At 30.4% G+C, this 27,011-nt stretch overlaps 1 protein-coding gene across 1 annotated transcript in view; it reads right to left on the bottom strand.

Moving 5' to 3' along the window:
- The window catches only part of GC (gamma-glutamyl carboxylase), a 90,664-nt gene that overhangs the window by 54,745 nt on the left and 8,908 nt on the right, over nt 1–27,011 (bottom strand). Inside the window, exons 2-5 of the mRNA XM_021145580.4 lie at nt 23,269–23,424; nt 17,899–18,054; nt 10,294–10,459; nt 7,311–7,389 (exon numbers count right to left, since the gene is read on the bottom strand). Coding sequence (XP_021001239.3) covers nt 7,311–7,389; nt 10,294–10,459; nt 17,899–18,054; nt 23,269–23,419 — 552 coding nt within the window. The 5' untranslated portion in view covers nt 23,420–23,424. The remainder of the gene's footprint in view (nt 1–7,310; nt 7,390–10,293; nt 10,460–17,898; nt 18,055–23,268; nt 23,425–27,011) is intronic.

Here is a 27,011-nt window from a genome sequence, read left to right on the forward strand (position 1 = left end):
CAAATTATACAATACATTTATCAATCTTACTTTCCATGTTGGAAAATTTTATCCACTCATTGTGTAGTTTATCTTTGATTTCATGTGGTCTTCGCAGTTATCTTGATGTTTAATGAAAGTGGATCTTATTTCTAACGCATTTAAGCATTATTTTACAGGTATTATTAATTTAGAGAAAAAGATGGATTACTCACAGTTTTTCACCCAGTTCTAGTTAAAGTATTTTGTTAAAAAGGGTATTTTTTTAAACTGTGAGTTAATATTTATGTTATTTCTGTGCTCTCAAGAGAAACGACCTCACGTTTGTTTTCGCCCAGATCATAAGGGTTGTTATATCAACTGTATTAGCAAAAAAAATACCGCTTATCCTCCCCATTCGGCAATTTTCGCTGAAGTTTTAAGATGAACTTTGTTGATACTTTACGTTACCTGATGAAATACAGCGCGCTTGCTAAGGTAAATAAATATGCACCTGATAACAATTTTTGCATCATACGGGCATGTTGCTCAATATTATTTTCGACCCCTGATAAATATAAAGTTTAATGAATTTATCAAAAAGAGAGGAATGTAAGAAGGAGTTTAGCATTTTGACACATCTTATGTAAGATATTATTTAAAGATGTACCAGGTACCCGGCAATGACTCGGTACCTTCGACCCAGGGCGAAAGAAAAGAGAAGGGCTGGTTCATTCTTCTCTTAGAGCTGAAGCTACGATTTCCCTCCTCATGACGTCACACCGCACACAGATGTCGGAGATCGCAAGTAACGATATTATGAAAATTATGCATCATTCCTTCGGTAAAAATAAGTTGGACTTTTTCTTGATATTAGCTTTCAAACTTTTAAGTAATTAAAACATTATTTCCGTTCAAAAAAATTTACTTGAACATAATATAAATAAAAAATACCATTTTAAATTAATAAAAATATTTTACAAGCTGTCGTAAAATGGCACTATAAGTATTTTATTTTCAAATTTTCAATTTTAACTTTTATTATTAAAAAAAATTAAAGCAGATATCGACACGAGCTACATATAGTCCGATAACAATAATTTGTAAAGTTGGGTAAAATTTCGAATCCTGACTTCAAAATATACTGTTGATGGCATTTTGCTTATTCTTAATCATAAAGAAACAAAAACCTTAAACGCTAATTACTGAAACAAAATAATAATTTAGGTTTATAATAATATTAGAAATTTTACAATTGTTTATAGATATTTAAATTTAAGAGAATATAATTATAAAAAAAGATATAAGTAATTAGAATAACTACATTAAAAAATATGTTATGAAATTAGGAGAATTTTAACTATTAATTATTCATAGCTTTTTATTATTTAAGCTTGTTCTAATTTTAACAATTGCTTTCTTTTCTCATAATTTTTTTTCCAGAATTTTTTTCTGGATGCGTTCCACCGTTATACGCTGAATAATATTTTTTAAACTTTATTTCTTCATTATTTTCATTTTTCAAATCCTTTTCTAAAGTTTCAATTCTTTCTTTCTTTCAGTGCTTTTGTTTCTAGCATCTATCACAATATGCTGGACTTAAAAAAATTTCATTTTGGGTTTAGAGTTTTTATTTTGTCCAATGCACGAACCAGCCGTTTAGTCAATCTATCTGGCCCAGAAGAACTTGTTTGTAAAGTAGAAAATGGAAAGTTTACTCTCGGTATTGCAGTAGATTTTAGAATTATTCTAATTGGCTATCCAAGCAAACGATTTCTCATATCATCTTCATAATCTTCTTTCAAGAAATGCTCACGGCATATTCGTGCATATTTTATACTAACTGGGTCATTAAATTTGCAACATTGAAGCAATTCTTTACATAGTTGCTCATTTACTTTAGGGAAGACGGGGAAAATTATATTTCTCCCTTCTGAGTTTCTATTTGAATTTTTGCAAATTGCAATCGCGCAAACTGGCATTTCGTTAATAATTTTAAATTTTTGTAATTCACTACAAAAAACTGAGGAAAACCATTATAGAAAACAACGAATGTCTTGGAATATGTCACAAAAAGGAATGCTTCAATATTAGTTAGAGAGTCCGAATGCTCCGTTCTTGAATTAAAAGTTCAAGTTTTATGCTGCCATGACGTCACAGGGTAAATTGGGAGGTTTGACGGGCGAGAGTTCCTTCAAAGGAGTGAATCAGCCCTTCTATTCTCTCTTTGGCCCTGCCCCAACCAAATTTTCACTAAACGGTTACTACACAAAAAAATAATTTCTCTACCCAGTACCGGGTACCTGGATCTGGGTTTTAATCTCAAGACGCTGTACTGGGTACCCAAACTCAGCCAATTTTACTGGGTATCCATCAGTGCCTTGCAACACGCATTTATTTTCGACTCAACCATATTCATATTTATAATTTGAATAGTTTTTGCTTAGGAAATTCTTGTATTTTTATCTCTTTCTTAATAATCAAGCTAAAATAGCTAGTTTAGGTACGACGCAGAATTTAAATCCAGGGAAAAATGGTCAACTTTGGGATGGAGAAATATGTTCGTTAAAAGTGTTCGCTTAAGATAAGGACGTACAATTTCAAAAATCTAATGCTAAATAATTAATACGATAATTAAATAAATACAAAATTAGGAATAGGCAATGACATTGATATTTAATTAAACCTAAATAAAATCATAATAATATTCAATGATAACTTTAGACAATTACGGTATATATGTATTACTCTCATAGTAAGCACTCAAAAAATGAGTATTTAGGTTTATAGGCTTGTCCATTTTATAGAAGTATAACGGACAAACAAACATAAATATTTTATTACAAATAGCATGCTTAATTATTCTAATGCTATAACAAATTCGACATCATTAAAGATAAATTTCCTAGTAAATAAAATCGCATGTTAAAATCAGAATAATTGTTAAACAAAATTTGACAAAATAAATTTCGTTGAAAGAGTTTTTATTTTAAGAAGAAAAAAGTATTTTTCCTACATAACTCAATAAATAGCTCATTTGTTAAAGTTTTATTAAATTTTTTCATCATAAATTGACTTACGTTTATATTTGAAAGAAGCATGTTTGATTGAAATTGGCTATCGAGAACTTGAAACTAATTTTTTACTTGAACGCGTGTTTCTTTCTCGTTAACTAAATAAATACAATTTTCAATCAGTCTGGCCAAAGTTCTCTTACCATGAAAAGTATTCGTGTGACGCAAATACCAGTTAATTGCACACAAAAAGTTTTATATGAAAGCGAATTTACCCCTTGTTTGTTGCTTCATCTAAGAGTCTTTTGGAGGTTCAAGATTTCTTAGATAAGCAGATAAGATACTAATATTATTGAAGCAAAACCGTTCTATGAATTTTCTGTTCAACATTGGTTATAAGATAAATTTTTTGAAAGAGTATAGAAGAGATTGTAAAGTCGATCGCATTGCATGCAAATAATGTTATAGTTATTGCATGCTTGAAATTAGTTCAAACAATTATACAATCAAGTTATTTTTAAAACATCCTACTTTTAACAGAAATTATTTTAAAAAAAAAAAGAAGAATGAAGCATAAATCTCCACCAGATGTCCCCACTTCTAAAGAGAAGGTCATTCATTCCAAATTCTTTTAAGAAACTTGTTTTTAAAAAAATTAGCTTAAAAAAATCTAAATGTAAAAATATGTTTTTATCTATATAAGCGTGCAATAAATTTCCTTAGAACGATATCGTGTAAAATATTTGTTCGATGGAAAATAATGCAATATTTATAGCAGCGTTTCTCAACCTTTCAGTATTCGCGGCCCAGTTTTCAATCATAATTTTCATCGCGCCCCCCACTTGCAGTAAAATGTATGCAACAATAATGTATATTGAGTATTCTGAGTTCTGTCTTTAAATTATTTTTAACTAACTACCAAAACAAAAGTAAAGTAAAAATCAGCAACAATTGAGATTGTAGAAACTATGTTTGGAGTTAATCTCTTAAAACAATTACAGTCCATACCTCTTTCAAATGATACTGTTGCTCGTCGAATAGGTGATACAGCTGAAAATGTAGTGTCAGCTTTTCTCGATGTTGCGTGGCAAAATGTTTTCAATAAACTTTGAAGAAAGAGATATTAATAAAGATGCTCATTCCATTGCCTATGTTTGATTTTGTGATTAAATGTCAGTAGTAGAAGTACTTTTCTGCAAATCAATAGAACTCAAAAACAACATTATTTGCTATTTTAAATGATGTTATGAATGATGCAAACACAAAATGCAAAAATTGCATCGGAATATGCTTGTTCAATATCCGGAAGGTTCGAAAATATACAAGCACTAGTAAAACAAAAATCACCTCAATGCGTCTGGACACATTGCATGATCCACAGAGAAGCTTTGGGTTCGAAAGAAATACGTCCTGGTTTAAATATTGTATTAACTGCGGTTGTAACCATTTCAAATTATATAAAAATGAGAACCCTGAGATCAAGAATCTTTTCTGCTCTTTGTAATGACATGGGTTCAGTTCATTCAGAGTTACTATTTAAATGTAAGGCAAGATGTTTATCACGTGAGAAATTTTCGCAACGTGCTCATGAATTAAGAGAAGAAATCGTCATTTTCTTAGAAGATAACAGACCGGAAACCGGGATTCTACACTATTGTTTATTTGTGATGAAATTGAGATACTTGGTCGTCACATTCGAGAAATTAAATAACTTGAATCTTAAACTCCAAGGAGCAAATACACATATGTTGGATACGAGTGATGAAGTTAATGCTTTTTGTAGAAAATTAGAATTGTGGGGCAGAAATTTAAAGCAAAAAAACCTAACAATGTTTGCAAATGTGGATAATTGTACTAAAACTTATAAGGCTGAAGAAGAATATATGAAAGTTACGTTTGTAACCATTGAAAATCATTTAGCCATGCTGGCAAAGAATTTTAAAAAGTATTTTCCTGCTCATGACAAACTGCTAACAAGTTACGAGTGGGTTAGGAATCCATTTCATAAGACTCCCGAAGGACTCTCAATTGATGAGGAAGAAAAATTCCTAGACTTCACAAGTGGCGAAACTGAAATGCAATTTAGTTATAAATCACTATTTGAATTTTGGCAGGAGGAGGATTTTTCTGCACTGAAACAAAGGGCATTTCGCATTCTATTACCGTTTTCAATATCCTACCTTTGTGAAACTGGATTTTCTGCTGTGGCTTCTTTGAAGACAAAATATAGATCACGACTAAATATAGAAACAGGACTGAGAGTGGCTATTTCTAATATTAAGCCTCACCTCAAAAAACTTTGCTCTGCAGGACAGACCCAAGGAAGTCACTAAAAATTATTAATTTTTTTAAAAATTTAGTATGTTTGATTAAGTAAGGTGGGTAAGCCAAAGGTGGCCAGTGCTCCTAACGTAGCCCCCCCCCAAAGTAAAATAAAATTTATTTTGAATCATAAGATGTCCCTTCTGCATTGTAAATCTTGTATCTGAGGTGCACGAGGCTTAATTGGAAGATATTTCCTTGAATGGCCTCCATTGTATGAAGTGATTTAATTATTTGCAGTTGTCGTTCTAATTTCCAGATGAGAAAATAATGTGTTTAATTTCTTTGAACTTTGAGTTATAATATGTTTTCTGAAAGTTTATTTCTTTTTATTTAACCACATTACTTTAATTCGAATTAATCTATCAGATTAATAGTTTTATGTCGTGCAAATGGTAAGAGAGTACTTAAGTATGTTCCTAAGTGGCGCGACACTCGGGCCACCTTCGGAAGCAAACGTGAAATCTATAAAAGAGTTAATTATAAATCATTACGTAGCATATTATTTCTAAAAAAGGAATGCTTGAATTAAATGCCAATTGATTTATTTCATTTTAAGCAAATGTGGAACTTTGGTATTTTTTAAATTTTTATAATATTTTGACGTTTTCTGCACTTTAGTAGACTTTGCGATATTTCGTTTCAAGTTTTTTGTTTTGTTTGCATTTTAAAGTCATTTTTCAGGTATTTTTTTATTTTTGTGGTAGTTATGAGAGTTTTTGTGGTCGATTCTGGTATTTTTTTGCAAATTTGGGTATTTTTAGATTAGTTATGGGTTTAGTTAGTAAACTCTAGTATGGTTATTTAACTCTTACTTGTTGGCTAATCCTTCTGAAAAAATCAACTCAATAATTCTTGATTAATTCTAATGAGTTAACTCTAAAGAATCACTTTTGACTTCACACAAGAACTATCAAAGTAAAATCAATAAGCAAATTATACACTCTGAAGACAAATATCTTTTTTAAAGTCGGGAAACTTGTTCCTACCAGCAAGACACTTAAAGTGCCTTTTTAAAAGAAGTTTGCCAGTCCAAGTGTTTTTTCTAAAGATAATTTGAGTAAGTGAAAAAGTGATTTCAAAAAATGGCTCACCTTTGGAACCTGTGCGAAACCTTAGATGCAGAAGCTAAAATTTTAAAATTGTACCATAAAATAAATGAAATTTTATTTTACAATTAAAAGTATACGTGATATATATTAGAGATAGGTGTAAGATGTTACAGAAAAAATTCAGATACACAGACTTAATCAGAAAATTATAAAAAAATCCTTAAGGCCAAGCCACCCTTGGCTCCCCACCTTAAATTTTGATTTAATAAGTTGTTTCACTTTAATAAATTATTAAATATGTGAAAATGTATTTTGTTTTCTATGTATATGTGCGATTTCCTTTGATCCAGTTAATCAATTTTTTTAAATAATATTTTCTCTTGAATATTCTCACGCCACCCCTCTGGTGTGCTCGCGCCCCCCTAGGGGGGCTCGCCCCACAGGTTGAGAATCGCTGATTTATAGTGTTCTTCATAAATAATACCCACTTGGGTACCCAGAACAAGACGGGTAATAAATTCAAACTTTACCAGGTACTCGGAATCGGTTGGGTAGAATATTCAATTTTCTTCGGGTACCTGAACCCTGCAAGAGTTTTAGGATCCGGTACATCTCTAATATTATCCATAGCAGCAAATTATTTAGTGTTTTCTTAGAGATGCTATTCTTATATATAAAATTGTACAAGTTTTATTTGTCACTTTTGGATTATATTTTTAATAATGAATGATTTTAAAGACCACTACAAACATATTAATAAACTTCAAACATATCATTAAACTGTATATAAATGTAGGAATTATAAACGTGGGTGGGATTTAACTTTGGCAAAATATAAAAATATTTATAATTGATTTTTTTTTCAATTTGCATTTTACTACCATTTCGAAAAATCATTTTAGGAAAAAGCAAGAGATGGTAAGGTATGTATTATCAAAAACCAATAAAAATAATTTCTTTTTACCTGTCCTCTAAGAAGAGCATAATTCCAGAGAGGTACATGTGCATATTTAAAGTCAGGATTTCTTCTTCCATCTAAGGACCTAATTTTGAAAACTAAATGAATCAGTTTATTTTAGAGAATAAAACAAGCTTTATATAATAATCTGCATGAATACATTTTGTGAATAATAATCTGACATTTTTAGCTATATTAATTTAAAATGAAATACTGGAAACATTAAATTTGCAATGATATAGTAACGGAAGAAAATTGCATAAAATTTGCTATTAATCTTATATTTCCAGTTCAGTTAAGATACTCACCCAAGAATTTAAGTCATGATGAATAAGGTTGTGTTAAGGCCAAAACATAAGAATTCAACAAATGATTGACTACTTGAGATTCAAGCTTAGTACTCAGCTATCTTGACTACCTCATCTCGACAGTGTCTATTCTAAAATTATCAAATTCCAAGTCAAATTAAACAGAATTTTTGGAGATGACTGGGGAATCGGCCCGGAGATCAATAAATTTATCTATAGAAAAGTATGCTCAGAATAATGTCATATGGGGTAGAAATATGGTATAATGAACAGGTCAGGACAATAAACAGAATCAAGAAAATTGATAGGATAATTCTATTGGCTAAAACTAAGGCATACAGAACGACGTCAACCGAAGCTTTGCAGGAACCATATCCCTAGATCTTATATTAGAAACAGAAGCAACTTTATCAAACATCTTTCTACATAACAAAATTGAAATTAGCCAAAAAATACCGGCCAAAGTACCTATACACCACCCTGCCGAAACAATTTCCATTGAATTCAATTATCACAAACCACAGAACTAGAAATTTACACTGATGGTTCAAACTTAAATATCTGAACAAATTCAGAATAGGATGTGGCTTCGTGGTCTATTCCAATGGGAATGTCATTCACAGCAGCAAACAATTTAGATTGTCTGACAATTCTTCAGTTTTTAAAGCCGAGCTCTGGGTGATTCTCCAGTCTATCTACTGAATAACCGATCAACAAATCAGTGATAGAGTAAAAGTTTTCTCAGACTCACTCTCTAGATTACAGTTTCTTTCTAATGCACATAAAATGGATTGCATCATTTCAAGTATAAAAGAACAGATTAACTTCAAACATCCAGTTAAATTGGATTAGAGCCCACTAGGATACAAGTGGAAATAAAGATGTGGATAGATTAGCTAAGAAGGCTAGTGAAAGAGAGGATCTTTTTGATGAAGAATCAAAACATACATTTAGAAAAAGACTAACTGAAGAAGACATGGACTCCTGGCTAATGAGATAGAGCAACCCGTATACAAAGGAAAGACATACTCACAGATATTTTGACAAAGTACGAACCAAATATAGGTTTGGAAATTCTTACATAAACCAATTTCTAACCAAACATGGAGCACATGCATCACATCAAAATAAAATATTTGGAAAATTTAAATGCTGTAACCACTGTGGTGTGTTGCAAGAACACATTCTGATAACCTGTCCAGTTTATAATTAAACAAGAAATACGTATTTCTCGAATGGGCTAAACAACCTAATACAGCATTGGAGAACAAAGAGAACTTCAGAGGGCATACAAAAAATTATTAAAGAAATGTTCAAAGGAAAAGAAAAATTATTCATCGTTAGAACAAACTTATTTAATAAAACACATAAATTTTTAATTTTCATCTACTGTTTCGTCGGTATATATACACTATTTTAATATAAAATACCTTTTGTGTATAGTAACGTATATCTCTTTCTAGAAACTGATGCAAGTAATTTACAAAGCTAATCAAAACTCTGTTACACTCGGTTCATAATCTTGGGTTTTGAAGGCGAGGATTATTTTCGAGAAATAATATGGACACTTCTATAACTAATTATAAATATGCATGCATCTTTCATTTTAAAGTACAGCCTGCCTGATTTCACTTCATTGAAATTAGACTTTGCTTCCAACTGATTCAGATACTAAAGTGGATATATCATAAGATTTATCATTATCTCTGAACATTTACATTTATGCATCCTTTTTATTTTTCAAAACTCTGTGAAACTGTTTGCAAAGACATTATTTATTATGGATCAATTCATATGCACTATGTCTTTAACTAGTTCTTTAATATGATTTGATTCATCTTTACTTCTTTAAAACATTTCGCAGTGACAGTACTTTCTTCCAAGGACGTCTTATTTATTTAGAAATTCTGATTCCTGTACACTGACTTTCACAACATACTTTTATATCTGTAAATTTAAATTATTGAACGTTCTTTAGCTTTAACTTGGAGCTCTGTAAACTACAAATATTTACATCTGTATAATTACACCCGTGCAGCACAGGGTCTCTCTCCAGGTTGTTTATTCATTTTCTTGTACTGATAAGACACAGACGTGCATTTCGAGACTTGAGTATTCCCCAGATGCCCCCTATTGGGAAAGGGCGGGGTTAAATTAAATTAAGGTTGTGTTGAATGAACCGATTAATTTGAGATTTTTCTTCTACAAACATGTTTTGTTTAAAATAAAAGAAGAAAATATTAGAGATAAAGTTAGTTATGATACATTAAATTCTGATTTATTAATTTTGAGAAAAAATTCAGGAATTTTAATTCCTATTTAATTTTATTTTTTCGAACTGTGTTTTTTCCTGCAAATGCTATTTCTATTACAATAATTATTAATAATATTGCATGAATAAAATATTTTAAAAAAAAATTTTCTCCCTGAAAATTATATGCGAAATTTAAGATTAATAGTTCAAGCGTTTATTTTTCTATTAAAACATTTATCGCTATCGTTTAGAGTATTTAAGCACCGAAAGAGTTTGAAATAAGGGGAAACAAGAAATTTTTTTTAGAAAAAGTAAGAAAAGTTGGCTGGATATTGAAGTGCAGAATAAGTTTTTAAAAATGTTTCATTAAAATTCAGCAAGAAACTTGATTTTATAATGCGAACGAAGTTCAAATAAGTGTTCTCACCAACATCTGTTGGCGCCGCTCACCATCAGCTGAATTCCAATGAGGCCGAAGAGGTAAGAGTGATTGTTCCAGTGTGACTTGTCCAATAGAAATATGTACCAGTAAGGGAGGAGAAAAGTGAGGCAACTTAAGCGGTACCTGTACCCCAGCATAATACCAGCTGCACCTTTAATGAGAGCATATTTTGATAATTTTGAAAATAAAAAAGTAATAGAAATAAAAAGAAAAAAAAAGAGAACCCTACGTTAAATAATTTGGTTTGAGACCTTTTTAAAGCAATTTTTCAAAGGCATTTTTAAATTAAGCAATTACCGAAATAGGTAATTAAGATATAGTGAACCACATAATCTCTATATTAAAGAATGATAAAACTTTAATTTTACCATATATTTATTTTGTTGCACAAAAACTAAAAGAACTTACTTGAAATTACCAAAGTTTGTAGAAATACGTACAAGGAGTACGATGGAATAAAAAAGTAGGATTATGAGAGAATTATCAACTGTTAAACTTGTAGTAAATCTCACTGAAATACAACAGAAGTAAAATTTTACTTACTGTAATTTCTATTTCGATTTTTCCTAGAACCAAACAGGGGTCGCTGTCAGAAAGATCACTTGATTCAAAACTGTTATGTATAAGTAAGTCGTAAAAGATTCTCATAACAGGTTATATTTAATAAGATAGATTACTGGTAAATCATAATGAAACAGTAAAACAATATCAGACATTCACCTACTCATAGATAAATAGAATAGTCAAAATGGATTAAAAAAAATTGAAGTGAAGAAAAACAAATAACGAAAGTGAAGATGGATTCTCAGACACCGTTGAAAATGAGCTGTCATGTGAATGAAAACCGCAAAAGATTCAAGCAAAGTTATGATTTCTTTTGAAACGCCACAACATATATATTACTACTACAGGTAAGCAAATAGTTTCATTAATTTGGTGTTATAGATGCATATAATACGTTTGGATTTGGAGGAAATAAGGTAAGAGGTTTTGACCCTATCATTACTAAGTTGACTGATCATTGTTCTTCTAAAGTAAATGAAACATATGAGAGCCAGAAACTTAATGTAAAATGAAAGAGAATTTATTGAACAATGCGTTACGAATCTTGAACTTTGATTTTAAAACTTCTTTCATTTATTATTTTTTAAAAAAATTTTGTGATTTTTTAGCGCAATCCCGTTATTTGACTGCTTTAACAAAGTCTCTGATACAAAATCAACTTGTTGGAGTTATTGATAAAAAAATGAGGGAGAGAATGTAAAAACAAAATGATTTAACTCTTGAAAAAGTGAATGGTTTAGCTCTTGAACATTAACATCTGAACTCATTAAAGAAAAAAAAGAGCTGCTATAAATTCCTCAAACAGAATAAAATATGCTAAAACTTAACAATCAAAAATTAAAAATGTAAATTTGCACAAAATGTGCTAAAAAGCATTACAATACTAAATATAATTATCCTGCTTATGGTGAAAACTGCTTGAAATGCGGAAAAATGATTCACCTGTCAATTTGTTGCCGAACTGTTATACAGAAAATTTCTAAAAAGAAACAAAAATACAGTAGTGATAGTGACATTTATGTGTATCAACTATTGATCAAATATCTTCTAGAAAAATTGAATTGGTATTAAAAATGAATATTTTTGAAATAAATGTACCATTTAAAATTGATACTGGCTGTTGCAAGCATAGTCTATTTTTACAGATAAAAGACAGGGTAAAATTAAATAAATAAACTCCCATTTTAACAGTATATAATGGTAGTTAAATAAAAACTTGCATAGCTGTAAGCCTTATGCAATACTTTGTGGAGTTTGTCGAGCTGTGTAATAAATTTAATGTTTTTTTAAAAGAAGTAAAAACTTACGGGATAATTTCAGTTTCGATGCGATATAAAATTGAAAGTAATTTAACAGATTTCTTAATTGTGGAATCGAGTAACTAACTAACGAGGTCTCTCTTGGGCTCATGGTTAAAAATGCCCATTCAGTGCTCATCAGAAAATAACGATCGGATTGGAGACAGTTACGGCTGTCTTTAAAAAAATAATGATTTACTTTTTCAAGGATCGAAATATCTGATCAAAGATAAATGTAGAGTTTGATTAACGATGAGTTGGTAACAATTCCCTCTAAAAGATTCCTTTTCCCATGCATTCTAAATTAAAAAACGAATTAAATAAATTGTAGGAGAAAGAAATTGGTGAACCGATTTTAGAGCCGACGGAATTTCTAACTTCTATGATTATTGTGGAAAAAGCAAGTAAATTTATATAATTGCGCAATGTGGAAACATTTTCAAATTCTTTCCTGAAATTAAATACAATCAGGTTAAACTGAAGTTCAGTACTTCAGGGTAGAAAGTCAAATTCCATTGGATCCCAAACCTTCGTTACTTTTTGCATAGCCTTTCGGTAGATTGGAAAAAGAATCGCTATATGTTTAATAAGTGTATTAGAAGAGCATTTCATCAATGGTTAGAGGATAAGAGAGGGTGTGAAATGTTAGGTTTGGGAACACCAAGCAGGAACGCGATGAAAGGTTGCGTAAACATATACAGGAAGAAGGTTTAACATTAGAAGATAAATGTGTGAATTTAGTAAAGATAAAACCTTATTTATGGATGATAAGCTTACGCAACAAGCGATGGAAATATATTCTGTTAATTTAAAAGCTATAAATCAGATGTCAAATCCCAAATCAAAACACACAGTCCAAAGCATATTAGGAGTGGTAAATTGCATAGGAAAATGCTTTCCTAATTTGGCTAAAAAGGGGCTAATCTCAGAAAATTATTCAAAAAAGATACGAAAATGCAATGGTATAACGAATATAAAAAAAATAGAAAAATTTAAAATTTATTTTAACACAAAATCCTGTTCTTTGTTATTTCTATGCTCACAAGGACATAAAAGTTGAGCGAGTGATGCTAGTCAAAATCATTTGGTTGCAATTTATAACAAAAACAAAATGATTCGTGGTAGCATCTAGATCGTAAACAAGTACAGAAACTAGATACAGTCAAATAGAAAAGGAAACACAAGGATTAGAATTCGAGTGGAAAAAATAAATTACTTAGTATATGGAAGAAAATTGTACTAGAAACAGGTCATCGTCTGTTCTATGACTGATCTATGACTAAGTAAAAATCCAACATTCCTATAATACTATAAAGACTTTTCATTGGTTTATTAAAATATCAATTCGATATGGAATAGTACACGTGGGAAGAACTTAAAACTTGCAGATACACATAATCGAAGGCTTATTTGCAAGAACCTTAAAAATCTGAAATTGAAGAAGCTGCTTTTGAAATTAATTAGAAGACATTAGTGATGAAATTTAAGGATGAAACTTTGTAATTCCTGAAATCCGGAAAGTTAAGCAGTAGATTGAAGATAGATGGATAAACAAATTGGAAATGTCTGTCTATCAGCCATAAAAAGAAAATTTTAAAAAAATTCATGGGTTAATCATGAGAGGATTGTCGCTCCAAAATCGATGAAAGAAGATATACTTGAAGAATTCATGATGGACATCAGGATTTTTAAAAAAAGGGAAAAGAAAAAAATATATATTGCTTTGGCAAACCATGAATGTGGACATTGAAAAAAATTTGAAATATGTAAAAAATTCTGATTCCGACAACAAGCAAAATCTTTAAATTAAACTTACTATGGGATTGTGTTGAAACTTATATTTTATGTTTCAATGGAAAATATTATTTGGTAGTTTATGATTCTTATTTCAACTCGCGGTTTGCGGAGGTTAAGGATTTAGCAACTAATATTACAAACTTAGAAAAATATTTGTGCCGGACATGGAATTCCCTAAGAAGTTCTAAGTGGAAATGTTAAACATTAAAATGCTAAGGATTTCGTCAATGTTGCTAAATTCCATGATTTCAAACTGACCACATCTAGTCCATTTTTTCCAAAATCAAATTGATTTTCTGAAAACGAAGTTTAAATCGTTAAGAGAATACCAAAAAATTCACAAGGCTTTGGAACAGATTTTTAACTTGCTTCATTGAATTACAGAACAACACCACTAGAGCGTGAAAGGTTGCTTTCTGAACGACAAATGAACAGAAATTTACAAACAATATTATCTGTGTCGAAAGATTGTTCAAAGTGAACCTCTTCAAAATATTGAGACCTTTAAATAAGAACGGCAGAATTATTGAAGGAAAGGAATGGCAGATTAGAGTTGTGAAGCTCCTGGATCATATAAAGTTATTACTGAAAATAACAAGAAAAAGTGTCAATGTCTAATGAAAGTAGGTAAACTTCACATCTCAGATAATGAAGATGATAAGCAAGATCAACCAATAACATTTCTGATGAAAAACAATCTACTACAGGTCCAGCAAGTGAACCCTAACCATCGACTACTCATGATCGATTTAACTATAAGGTAATAACTCCATCCACACCTACCTCTATGTCTTCATAAAGGTGAACTTTTCTTCCACTTCATGAAGGAGAACAACTCGAATAAGAAAACTGCCTGAAAGACTGAACTACTGACATTTCTAAAAACATTTCTTCTGAAAACATTTTTTAAGAAGACACTATAGTATTTAGAACTTGGAATTCGAAAAAATTGTTGTCTTAAAGACCTTAATTTTATTTTTATTGTTATGATTGTTATTTAAATGCTAAAAAAAAGAAAGTTGTATTGATATCATAATACACAACAATTGGCGCTGACGAAAGCATCACTTGATTCAGAGCTATCATGTAAGCAGATCATTAAAAAACACATCTCTCTTAACTAGTTATATTTAATATGGCACTTTACTGTCAAATCATAAAGAAATAGTGAAAACTATACAAAATGGATGTTAATTTTCTGTTCGAAATGAAAATTTATTCGAAAGTTACTGCAATTTTAAATGACTTTTCCGGATTTTTTCTCTCTCGCTCGCGATTTTATAAACTCGCCCTTGACATAATGTTAAAAGTCACAAAAAAGTATAAATATAATGAGTGTTTCTCTATATAAATTTAATACCGAAAAATATAAAATTCCCAAGAGAAAAAAATTAAAATTAATTTGAGAAAAATTAATCTTAATTTTATTTAAAAAAAATAATTTGGCAACAATGAAGAAATATTTAAATAGGGCGCGATTAATGTGGTTAATTTACTAAGAACTTGACTTACGCCGGCGTAGCGTAAAACTGCATTCAGATATTTTTTCGCTATTAACCAATCCTTTTTTTTTAAATTATAAAATACGATTTTTCTTTTTTAGTTGTCTAAAACTCTATTCCTAATTTAAAGAAATTTGAATATAACATTTTATTGAATAAAAAAGAAAAAAAAATTCGTTGAAAAAACATTATATTCGACGAAAGGTTGAATTTTATAAAAGAATGTTTCTGATAGAACATGTTTAAATATAAGCTTTTTTAAATTATATTTTTAGTCTGTTTTTTTTAATAATTGATACAATTTCAATAAAATACTTATGTATGCATAGATTTAGAATAATATATTTATCAATTTCTTCAATCTATATTCCATAATTATTAATACGAATACGTAGTTAATATTTTTAAACATCCTAAAATTTCTCATCACCTTATATATAATCTTAATCACGCCATTTCTTAGTGGAACGTGGAAATGCATTTTGCCCTTATTCGCCCTTATCGGTTTTTGCGGTTTTTCTAGTTTTGTTTTTGTTTTCATTAAATTTTTTATTTTCTACTTCACTCTAGGGTACTGCAATTTCCTAGCTTTATTTTCCACTTTTACTTATGTTTTCTCTTTGGTAACTTCATATTTCTGTTACGTATCACTTCTTCATTCACATCACATGAGTCTTAAGAAATGGGCCTTTATTTTCTTCATATTTTTTGAAGTTTTTACCATGTTGTACATTTGGATCTTTCTTGATCATTATTTTGATCAGAATTTTATGCTGAAAGAGGCAAACATTTGTTAATTATTATTTCAACAGGGTTCATGCGGTCCTTAAAACATTAAAAAAAAAACTTTTAACCCATATTGAAATAAAGAAGTTATCTTCAACTTTAAAATAAAAAAATTCAAAAGTTAAGATTTTGTCACCAGATATTTGAAGTTATGTATTGAAATAGATTATTTAATGCTGTGGTGAATATAAACGTAATAAATTACATTTATCTTCTCAGTTTAGCTTTCACTATTACAGTTTCTTAAGAACCTTTCGAATTCCATTTAAAAGAAGACTATCGAATCAGATACATGTATGTAATGATGGTAAGAATCGTAAAATAAGTTTACAATAAAAGGAATAAAGTAAAGAAATTATGGTAGCAATATTGGGTGATTCTAACTGTTGAACATGTTGAGCGAAATTTTAGGGTGAATTCATGAAAATCCGTTTCAGAATGTATAAAAACATCAGGATGCTATTTGCAAATTATCTTTATCCAAAGAAAGTCAGGTAAGTCACATATTTGGTAGAATGAAACGATTTCTTATAAAATGAATCATACAATATTTTTAGGCATGCATATTTCAATCTTTTTAAAATGTCACGTAACATTCAGTAATTTCCTCAATTACATACAAAAAAATACCGTGAATTATGTAAAAACCTTGTGTATGTGAGTTTTTCCAAATATTTTATATTTTTTACGGAATCTTTTTCGCGATTTTCCCTTCAACTCTATATGTAATTAAAATAATGTAAATTTTGTTTTAGTATAAAATCTTCATATTTAAAAATGTTAAAAACAAAAAAATACAAATAAAGCCTTATGAAAAGTTCATGTGTTCAAATACTAAAATCCTGGAAAATTATAAATAATGTATAAATCGATTCAAATTTCATTTTAAAAGGAGATGAGAACGAAAGCAATCTTTGCTTTTTAGGCAGAAATCAATTGAAAAGAAATATGTTGCCCAAAAACTTAGATATTTTTCTATCAGAATCGGAATCAGATACAAAAGCGCACTTTTCTCTGAATAAAAAATACTTAATTTTTTTTAAAAACGGGTTTGAATACTTGACCCACCAAGTTAGGGGTTCATAAAACTTTTAAGCAAATGGTCACTGGCACAACAGGTTAACCAATGAATATTTAGGTATGTTTGATGACTATTAGGATAACTTTTACCTCTTCATTGCTTTTAGGTCCTTTTTAACAATCAAAATATTTTTATGTAGAATTTATAAGAGTACTGAGTTGACTGTTTAAAACGATTTTGTGCTTTTTATTTTTAAGGAAATTAAATATATATACTTTAAGCATAATTTTTTTATTAGTATGAAGTTAAATACATTCAACTAAACATTTCAAACACTTAAAACGAAAAAATACAAAATTGATACTTTCTTAAAAATACTTCCTTTCTTACAAGGGGAAGAATATTTCTGGAAATAAATAGAACTATTGATAAAAACTTACGTTTTTATATAGAGAACATCATAATAAATAAGTTCAATTTAAAATAAATTTTAGCAGTAGAAAACTTTAATGTTCAGATAACAAAAAAAAGGAATATTTTATCGAGTAATATAAATGCAAATTAATTACTTCAATGAAAGGAAATTTAAATGAAAGCACAGCTCAAAATAAGATGGTAGTACCTAGAATCATGAGAAGGTAGAGGATGATCATCCATTCCAAAGGGAGTGGTCTCCACCAGTCAAAGAGTGGAAATCGGCACTCAGCTGGATTGCCCCACCTGCTGTCAGCTGACGACAAACCCCTCTCGTGGTGGATATCAATTATCATCAGAAAACCTTTAATGTGAAGGAAACAATGACAAAACAACAGATGTCGTGTTCACATTTCATGATTCATTGCATATAAAGAAAGTCATACTTTCATAATGTTCCATAGGGGTCGTTAAGATTGAAAATGCTATTATAAGATTGGACATGACTGATGTTTCGGTTCTGGGGAATCAGCTTTTAAAGTGTTTGGGGATAAAAGACTGACAGTCCAGTTCAAAAAATAAATTGACCTATCGAAATTTTTAACAGAGGACTTTGGCCCACCCTTTGCTGTTAGGCAAAACAGGATGATGATAATGTGCCAAACTGCCAAATATTGACACAATTTTATTAAATTATGATTTAAAAAGAAAACAGTTAGGCAAATTAATTTGAGAGTTTTTCGATTTACATATTTTTAAACAGGCTTTCAAAGGTACACATTTTATGTAATTTGGAGGGGGGGGGGGAAACACTAATCATGGCTGCGCTGGAAAGAAATGTAATATTCTTGAACCCAAAACGGGAAAAACTGCAGCTCCGAAACAAAAATTATTGCAAATTGTTTATTTTAGTGGATTAGAATAAGCTCAGAATATATCTTACTATAATATAAACTGCCTAAATTTAGCACATAAAACAGCTGTGTGAAAAAAATGCAAATATTTTGGGTGATTTTGGAGTTTTGATGCTTAAAAAATTAGTTGTCCAAATTAAATTATAATTCCTTTTATCAAGAAATATTGTTTTGAATAAACGTGACCTTATTTGAGGTTATTCCAAAAAAGTATATACATTATAAAAATGATAAAAAAATTAATAAAATTATAAAAATTATCATGCACTTAAGAAAAAACTTTTATTTTTGGTTTAATGTTTTAACGCCACACTGAATAAATGTAAATAAATAATGAAAAAAATGTACACGCATCAAACTTAAAATAATATTATAATTGTCACTCTAAAGATAAAGCCTTGAATAATTGTAAAAACTGGAACTAATCTTGCAGAGTGAAACATAAAATGCACAGGATGTGCATTACGATATAATAATCAATACAGTTATAAAGCAAAAAGTTTATACGTGTGTGTATGTACCTAATACAAATCCGCAATTCTGTACCGATCCGTACCGAGGGTTGCTGCAGTAGTGATTCAGGAGTGACAATGACCCAGCCCCCTGTCTCAACGAACTTTTAACAATTGTTTGGAAAATGTCACTGCCAACAATAGTGTAATTACATTCTTGTAAAATCTAGTTAGTTTTCTGTAAATGAGAATAAATTCAAAGCACGGGGTCGTTCTCTTTGCTTTTATGAGAAAAAGAGTGTCCAGACGATCCTTTATGAGAAAAAGAGTGTCCCTGACGATTTGCTCCAAAATTCCAAATCGTCAGGGACACTCTTTGCCTCTTGAGGTTAAAATACAGCAAAAGAGATGACGTAGATCGTGACTTTGATTGTCAACCACACTTTCTGAGTGTTCCAAACGTTGTCTTGAACTGATTCCTTAACATGGCGTTTCCCATTAATCTTAAGTGATCGATGTTTCTCGCCAAATTCTTATAACTAAATAGTTCATTCAACTACATTAAGGAGCTGGTTTGGACAGAAAAGAATCGATTTAATGCAATTGCATCATTGATTTTTAATTTAAGGACAGCTTAAGAGGGAAAAAATGAAGGATTGGCTTTTAGTATTGATTTCGAAAGATTGTTCGAAATTCTTACATAATTAGGATTTCTGTATATATTACAATCGAATTCGATGATATTCAATTAAAAGATAGATATTTTGGAGAAAAGTTAGCATTGTTTTGAATACTTTTTATTATAAATTAAAATATGTATTTTATTTACTTATTTTTGGAGTTTTTTAACTTTTCAGAAATTTTTTACCTATTTGAAATAAAAAAAAATTTTAATGTAAAAATTATAACGCAAATCTTTAGAACCTTTCTAAGGTATCTAATATTGCACCAGATAATTTCAAGGCACCTGAAATAAGCCATATAATGACTAAAGTAACTATTTAATGCATGTATGCATCGAGTTTATTTTAAATAAGCACAACTGCTGATAAAATTTTATTTCATTTTTACACTAAATACTTTATTACTTTCAAAGTTGTAAATAAAACATTGTAATTATTTTTAAATTATTATTTTTGTTTCTCCTTTATTATAATTATTATATGTTGAAAAAAAAAATATTAATCTTCATTTTTTCTTCGTACAAAGTTTTGTGAAGTGATAATGCTTATTTAATGATTCCCTCAAGAAAAAAAAATATAACACATTAAGCTTGCACATCAGCTGAATTTCTTATTCCTTCTTCGAAATTGCAAAACATTAAAAACTCTAAAAATGAAATTGTATGGGTATATACATATGAAATATCCAGGATTCTCAGGAAAAAGAAAAAATTACACATATTTTGAGAGATGTAATTACAAAATTTTGTTTCTTTTAATAATCTTTTAAGCTGGAGCCCTACAATTATTATTCTGCCATTTCTGCCACAGCCAAGTTGTCAAAAGCGGTAGCCAGACCGTGAAAAATATCATCCGTTAGTGAAAATTATTTATCACCAGACATCTACCATGAGAATAGCGTTTCAACAAAAAATATTTAAATACCCAATTTTTGTCAATTTCGTGAAACGATATAAAGATTAACAAGACAGATTTATTAGAAATCTAAATAATATTTAAAACAGATTACTTTTAAAAATATATTTATTTTTTCAGTATTGTTAATATATTTATTTTTACATAAAGTTTTTAAAAGCAAAATTTTCCAATTTTTTCCCGAATATTATTGAAGAAGGTGTTATTTTTTCTTCCATTTTTTAAATTCTTTAAATAATTATGAAAGTAATAAAATAAGTGTTGCTTAAAATGAACGAACTAAAATAACTCACCTCGAGTGAAATTTCACTCGTTCGTTCGGAAAAAAGGAGTCTTCTAATATTGAGCTAAATTCACTCAAGCCAAAGACTTAGCTGAAATAACTCAAGTTTGAGTGGATAATTTTAAATTGAACTTGACTGAAATTCAATCGTGTTTGATTGACTATCAGTATTACTTGGTGGATCATTTTAAGTCAAACTTGAGTGATTTTCAATCATTTTTGATAGACTATTTACATCGTTTCAGTGCATGATTTTAACTCGAATTATATTAAATATAATTATTTTGGATTCATAATTAGTATCCATCGAGTGAATTTATTTAAATCATTCTAGAGTTATTTCTATCATTTTTTATTCTTTTTACTTGAGTGTAATTTAAATCACATTTGAATTAAATTAATCCTTTTCAGATTATTCATTGAATCTTTTATTGCCTATCATAAATAAGATGAAAAGAAAATTATTTTTAGCTTGCGCAACTGAAATAATTTATCAGCATTTATTTCTTTTAAATTTTATCGATGGTATGTTCGATAATTAATAAGTTTTTTTTTCAATTTTAAAACTAAACTGTGACAATTGAAAATGACTTCCCAACTGAAAATGACAAGGCGAAGGAATTGAAAATGACAATGCGAAGGAATTGAAAATGACAAGGCAAAGGAATTGAAAACAACAAGGCGAAGGAATTGAAGATGTCAAGGTGAAGTACAAATATAGGTGTATTCAACTCCAGGTTTAAAATAAAATTCACTCTTTTTTTTTGAGTAGGGGAATTCACTCATTCATTTTAAGAGTATATATATATATATATATATATATATATATATATATATATATATATATATATATATATATATACAGGTATAGGACAAAATAATAGGAACACCTGAGGAAGGATGGAGTCATCCTTCTACCGTCCATTTAACGGAGGGCACTTGTCGCAAGAGTGTGCCACCTAGTGGTAATGAAAGGAAAGGTATCAGTCTAGCATTTGGCAGTGTGAGTGTTGCATGAAAAGAATCTGTTCCTAGCAATGCGAGATTCTGTCCGACCACTCTGACCCTAAAAGAGGCATGATAATCGGAGCTCGCCTCGCTGGAGCGTCCGTGTCCAGAACAGCGAACCTTGTGGGTGCTTTAAGGACCACTGTATCCAGGACTCTATCGGCATACACAAAGCTGTGTAAGGTGTCTTCTGCGAAGCACAACAACGGCAGGAAGTCGAAGTTGTCGGACCATGATAGACGGGTGTTGAAGAGGATAGTCGCTCGAAAACGCAAGACTACACTGCCGGTGATAACGTTCGAGATTGATACCCACCTTCAGAACCCCGTATCCATGAACACTATTTAACGGGAGTTTCATGCTGCTAACATTACTGGAAGAGTAGTTATTCCGAAATCATTAGTTTCAGCGCGGAATGCTTTGAAGAGACTACAGAGGTCCCGAGACCACCTAAAATGGACAAAACTGCAATGGGAACAAGTCATCTGATCTAATGAATTCTCTTTTGCACTATTCCAGAGCACTGGACGTGTGTTCGTGTGACGAACGCCGGCAGAAGCATTTCATGACGACTGCCTGGTTCCAACCGTGAAACATGGAGGTGGTTCTGTGATGGTGTGGGAGGCAATATCTGCCCGTGGATCGTTGTCTTGAGGGAGGTGATCAAAGGTGACCCTTACCGAAGCATTCTCGCAGATCCTTTTCACCCTATGCTTCATACTCTCTTTCCGGGAGAACGTCCTGCGCTGTTCACACGCCTCACTATGTTCAACCATGGTTAAAGGAGCATAATGATGAAGTGGAACAGCTAACGTGGTGTCCTCAGTCCCCTGATCTTAATATCATTGAGCCATTGTGGGGTTTTTAGAGAAAAAAGTCCGTGCTCGGTTTCCTCCTTCCCTCTCTGAACTCGAGACAGTCCAGCAAGAGGAATGGCTGGAAATTCCGATGAGCTTTGTTCAAGACATTTATCTGTCAATCCCACGTCGAATGCAAGCTGTCATGTAGGCCAAAGGTGGCCCAACTCCTTATTAATAAAATCCTTTTTTCACAAGTGTTCGTATTATTTTGTCCTATACCTGTAAATATATATATATATATATATATATATATATATATATATATATATATATATATATATATATATATATATATATATATATATATATATATATATATATATATATATATATATATATAGATAGATAGATAGATAGATAGATAAAGAGTGCTGCAGTGCATACAGCCTGTCCGCTACTCTAAAGCAGTTGTACCAAACGTTTTCTGTGTTAAAATACACTAAGTGCAGAGTTTATTCATTACCGTAGAGAATACGGATAACAGCTAAACTGGAAGGGTTGCGGGGTGAGTGGAGAAGTCGTGCGAAATTTGCGAGGTTCTTCAAATCTTCCCTCTTTATCCCAAGTTCTTTCAGCAGGACAGTTTGAAGATTCTTCTCTTCAACGTTCTCCATTGTTCCTAAAGATTAAATTCATCCAACATGAAAATTACAATATTATATTTTAAAATATTAGGAGAGTCATACACTGAAACGTGTATGAATCTCCTCAAAATGTGTATCTAAATATAAAAAATGTACGAATCTACGTATGAATCTATGAATTCATGTCACAAAAAAAAAACTGTTTTACAAAGCCAGTAAAATGTAACGCTTACAACGGTATAAATGGTTCAAATAATGACTTTTGATGTTTTGTAGATTTAACTTATCTTTTCTAAATCAGCATTTAACATGTGGAAATAACAGGTGTGTATCTTTTTTAGCCATCCCAGGGAAATCACCACGCGTTTTTTTTCTCTATGAAATTTGTGTGTTTAAAACCCATTTGGTAATTGCAGTTGGCCCGATAGATCGGAATATGGAAGTTCATTATTTCAATTATTAGTTCATTGTTTCAATTGTTATTCAAATTATTAGTTTTTGTAATTTAATTTTAAGGAGTCATGTGAACAAAATATTCACGAAAGTATCGAAATACAGAGTTTTGCTTAGATAAAAGGTTCAAATAATTCTATATTACCCAATTATTATTTAATGACCTATATTGGAACTAAAAATAGAACATTCTTTTCCTAAATTTGAGCGTAATATTAAGAATAAATATATTTTGAGTTAGCTGCAGATATATATAATCTGGAGCAAACTCAAGATGTATTTATTTTTATTGCAAATTCCCCCTCCCCCCCATTTAAATGTTTATTTTATGAGTCAGGGGAAAAGTTCATGTAAACAATATAATTTGTTCCTTCATATCCTATATATAAACTGTTTTACACTTTTTTTACTATCGAGTAACATGGAAGAGGACTTTAATAAATAATTATTTTATTATTAAATTATTTTCGCCATTTCCAATGCCCACCTGTGTTAACCTTTCGTCAATTCAGGCATTTATAGGGCGGATATGTTGGCCACTCTTTCAAGGGCACCATATTAGGTAGGCGAACGTTGCTCCCACAGTAAGAACTGACAGTACAGAGAATAAAAGAGCAGCCACGCCTTGTCCGGGATTCGAACCCAGAACTTTTCCGATGCAAGGCCAGTTCCTTAACTTCTGCACAGTCCGGTCGGCTATTATTAAATTATAAAATTATTTATTGTCATTTAAAATTAATGTTTATATTTCTAAATTTCTTATTATAAATTTAAAATAAACATTTTACAAAAATGTACTTTTTGGTTAGCCGATTATGCTTACGTGCGGCTAACCGTTATATAGGGAGATTTCGCACTTTCACGTTAGCTGCCGTGCTCCTGTAATTAAGATTGAAGCAACTGCACGTGCTCGCGTTTATTGCAGATGCTACGAATCTTTACGTTATGTAGTTATGTTAGCGTGATTTACGCCAGAAAGACAAAGCTTCAAGCACGCTGTTAAATGTTGTCTTCTGTTTAAGCCGACCTCCGAACTAAAAACACGGACATGGAATGCGAATTTGAAGAAATGTATTCATGAAATTTAGAAATGAATCGTGCGATCTTTCAACAATTGGGTCATTCAATAAAAAATAATTTTATAGGTTTTTGTTTAACATTATGGTTGTCTAATTGCACTAGTTTCATAAGAAACAAAATATATTTCCTCTATTTTGAAATCATAAATTATATTTTAATTTCACAATTTAGTTAAAAGAAGTTAAATAATCAATAAAAGTTCAATAATATTTTTTTTAAAGCATTATTAATAAAATAAGATTTTTTATGACTGAATTCATCAAAATCTATAATATACCAAATTTTTCTGCTCACAGAACCACTGTTTCACGTAATGTAAAGCGTCTTGAATGGTATGCTACAGTTTAAAGAGATAGCCTACGTCCATTGTAAAAGTTTATTTTGATTTTGTGATCGAAGTTGAAATGATCTTCCACAACGTTAGCGTTTTTAAGTTACAGATTTTTGCAAAATCTCTTATTTTCATTCACGTAACTTTAATAATTTTTCACGGCCGTATTTCACCAGAACTGATGTGTGCCCACTAGAAGTGCGCAATTACTTGAAATCTAATTTGCGAAATCACCCTAATGCTAATGAGATATATTTCTCAGTCCTGTAATTGTTTACTCGTTCAAATGTATAATTTCTTATTTTCTAATGTTCAATATTTCATTATGTATTAGGAAATAAAATGAGATTCATTCTTTTGATGACATCATTTTTTTGAAAATATAAATAATTTGATTATACTGAATTAGGATTTAAAAGCGAAATTAGAATTTCTCTAATTGAAATATTTTCTATCATAAATTCAAACAAGAATGGTTCATAATAACATTAAATAGTCCTGGCTTATTCTAACAGGAAAAAAAAGATAAATTACGTACCACTTAGAAATATTTAAGTACGAGCAAATAACTACATAAAAGTATTTTACTTTCCTCAAATAAAAGCAACTTTATCTATTTATTATAGTTTTCTGATCCCGATGCAAAAATGAGCGTACTGAGACGACTTGTGATGAAATTGTGATATTTTACGTCTCAACAGTGTGACTAAGCTGAGACGTGATTAGGTCACATCTTCATCATGCAATGAAGTCGTTGCGACAGTTAAATGTCTCATTTGAGGTCTCATGCTGACGTCGGGAGGTAATCAAATTGTGAAGCAACCAAAGGCGGATAGATTGGGACTTTCAGATCTATGCGTAGATTAAAAGCGGAGACTCATTTGTGAAGTCACACGTGACTTCACAAATGAGTCTCCGCTTTTTTGTTGCAATCTGGTGAAGGTGCTATCTGAAAACTAGTTTAATGTTTCCCTTAAAATTTAAAGTTTCAAAGTCTGTGAAAATGTTTTAACATTTTAGTTTGTTAATTACAATGGTGTGCCGGTAAAAATAAAGCTGCAAGAAATATTTTTTGGACAAAAAATACATATGCCTATTCTTTTTATATGCAATAGTTTATAGCCTAACTACTTTTTAAAAAAAAATCTTGATTTTATTATAGAAAGACTAATTTTGAGCCTAACTATTAGAGGAATATACAAGCAAAACAGAACTAGAATGGTATTTTTTCAATATTGGATTAACGATAGTATTCGCCCACGTTCCGTTGCAAGCATTAAGAAAAAGAATTCTCTACCAAAAACATTTAAGCGACACCGAAGCGACTATTTGCTTTTTACCTAATTATTCGATACAAAATAATTTATTTTGGTAAATCAAGTATCTTAAGGAAAAAGAAATCGAAGACAATGTCGATGATACTTTCTTTAGTATTTTACTAGATATTAAGACAAACTGAAACACCAGATTCAAAGAAATACTTTATTTCATTTTTATAGAACCTCATTTGTAGCCGGAATTTCAAAATAAAAAAAAAGTGATCACACTAAGAAAAAAGCTAATTTTGATGATGGGACTTTCATATACTGTGACTCTCAATATTGATGATTGGAGGGTCTAATCTGAAATATGTGATAACAATTTGCGGAGGATTTTAAAAATTACGAAATAAGACACAAAAACTTTTCCGAATAAACATACGACAGATTCGGTTTCGTAATCTATAGAATATAAAAAGTGGCCGCATTATGGAAAAAT

The sequence above is a fragment of the Parasteatoda tepidariorum genome, chromosome 6 (genome assembly GCF_982258835.1).
Source record: "Parasteatoda tepidariorum strain Cologne lab strain chromosome 6, Ptep-v5.0, whole genome shotgun sequence".
NCBI classification, from domain to species: Eukaryota; Metazoa; Arthropoda; class Arachnida; order Araneae; family Theridiidae; genus Parasteatoda; species Parasteatoda tepidariorum.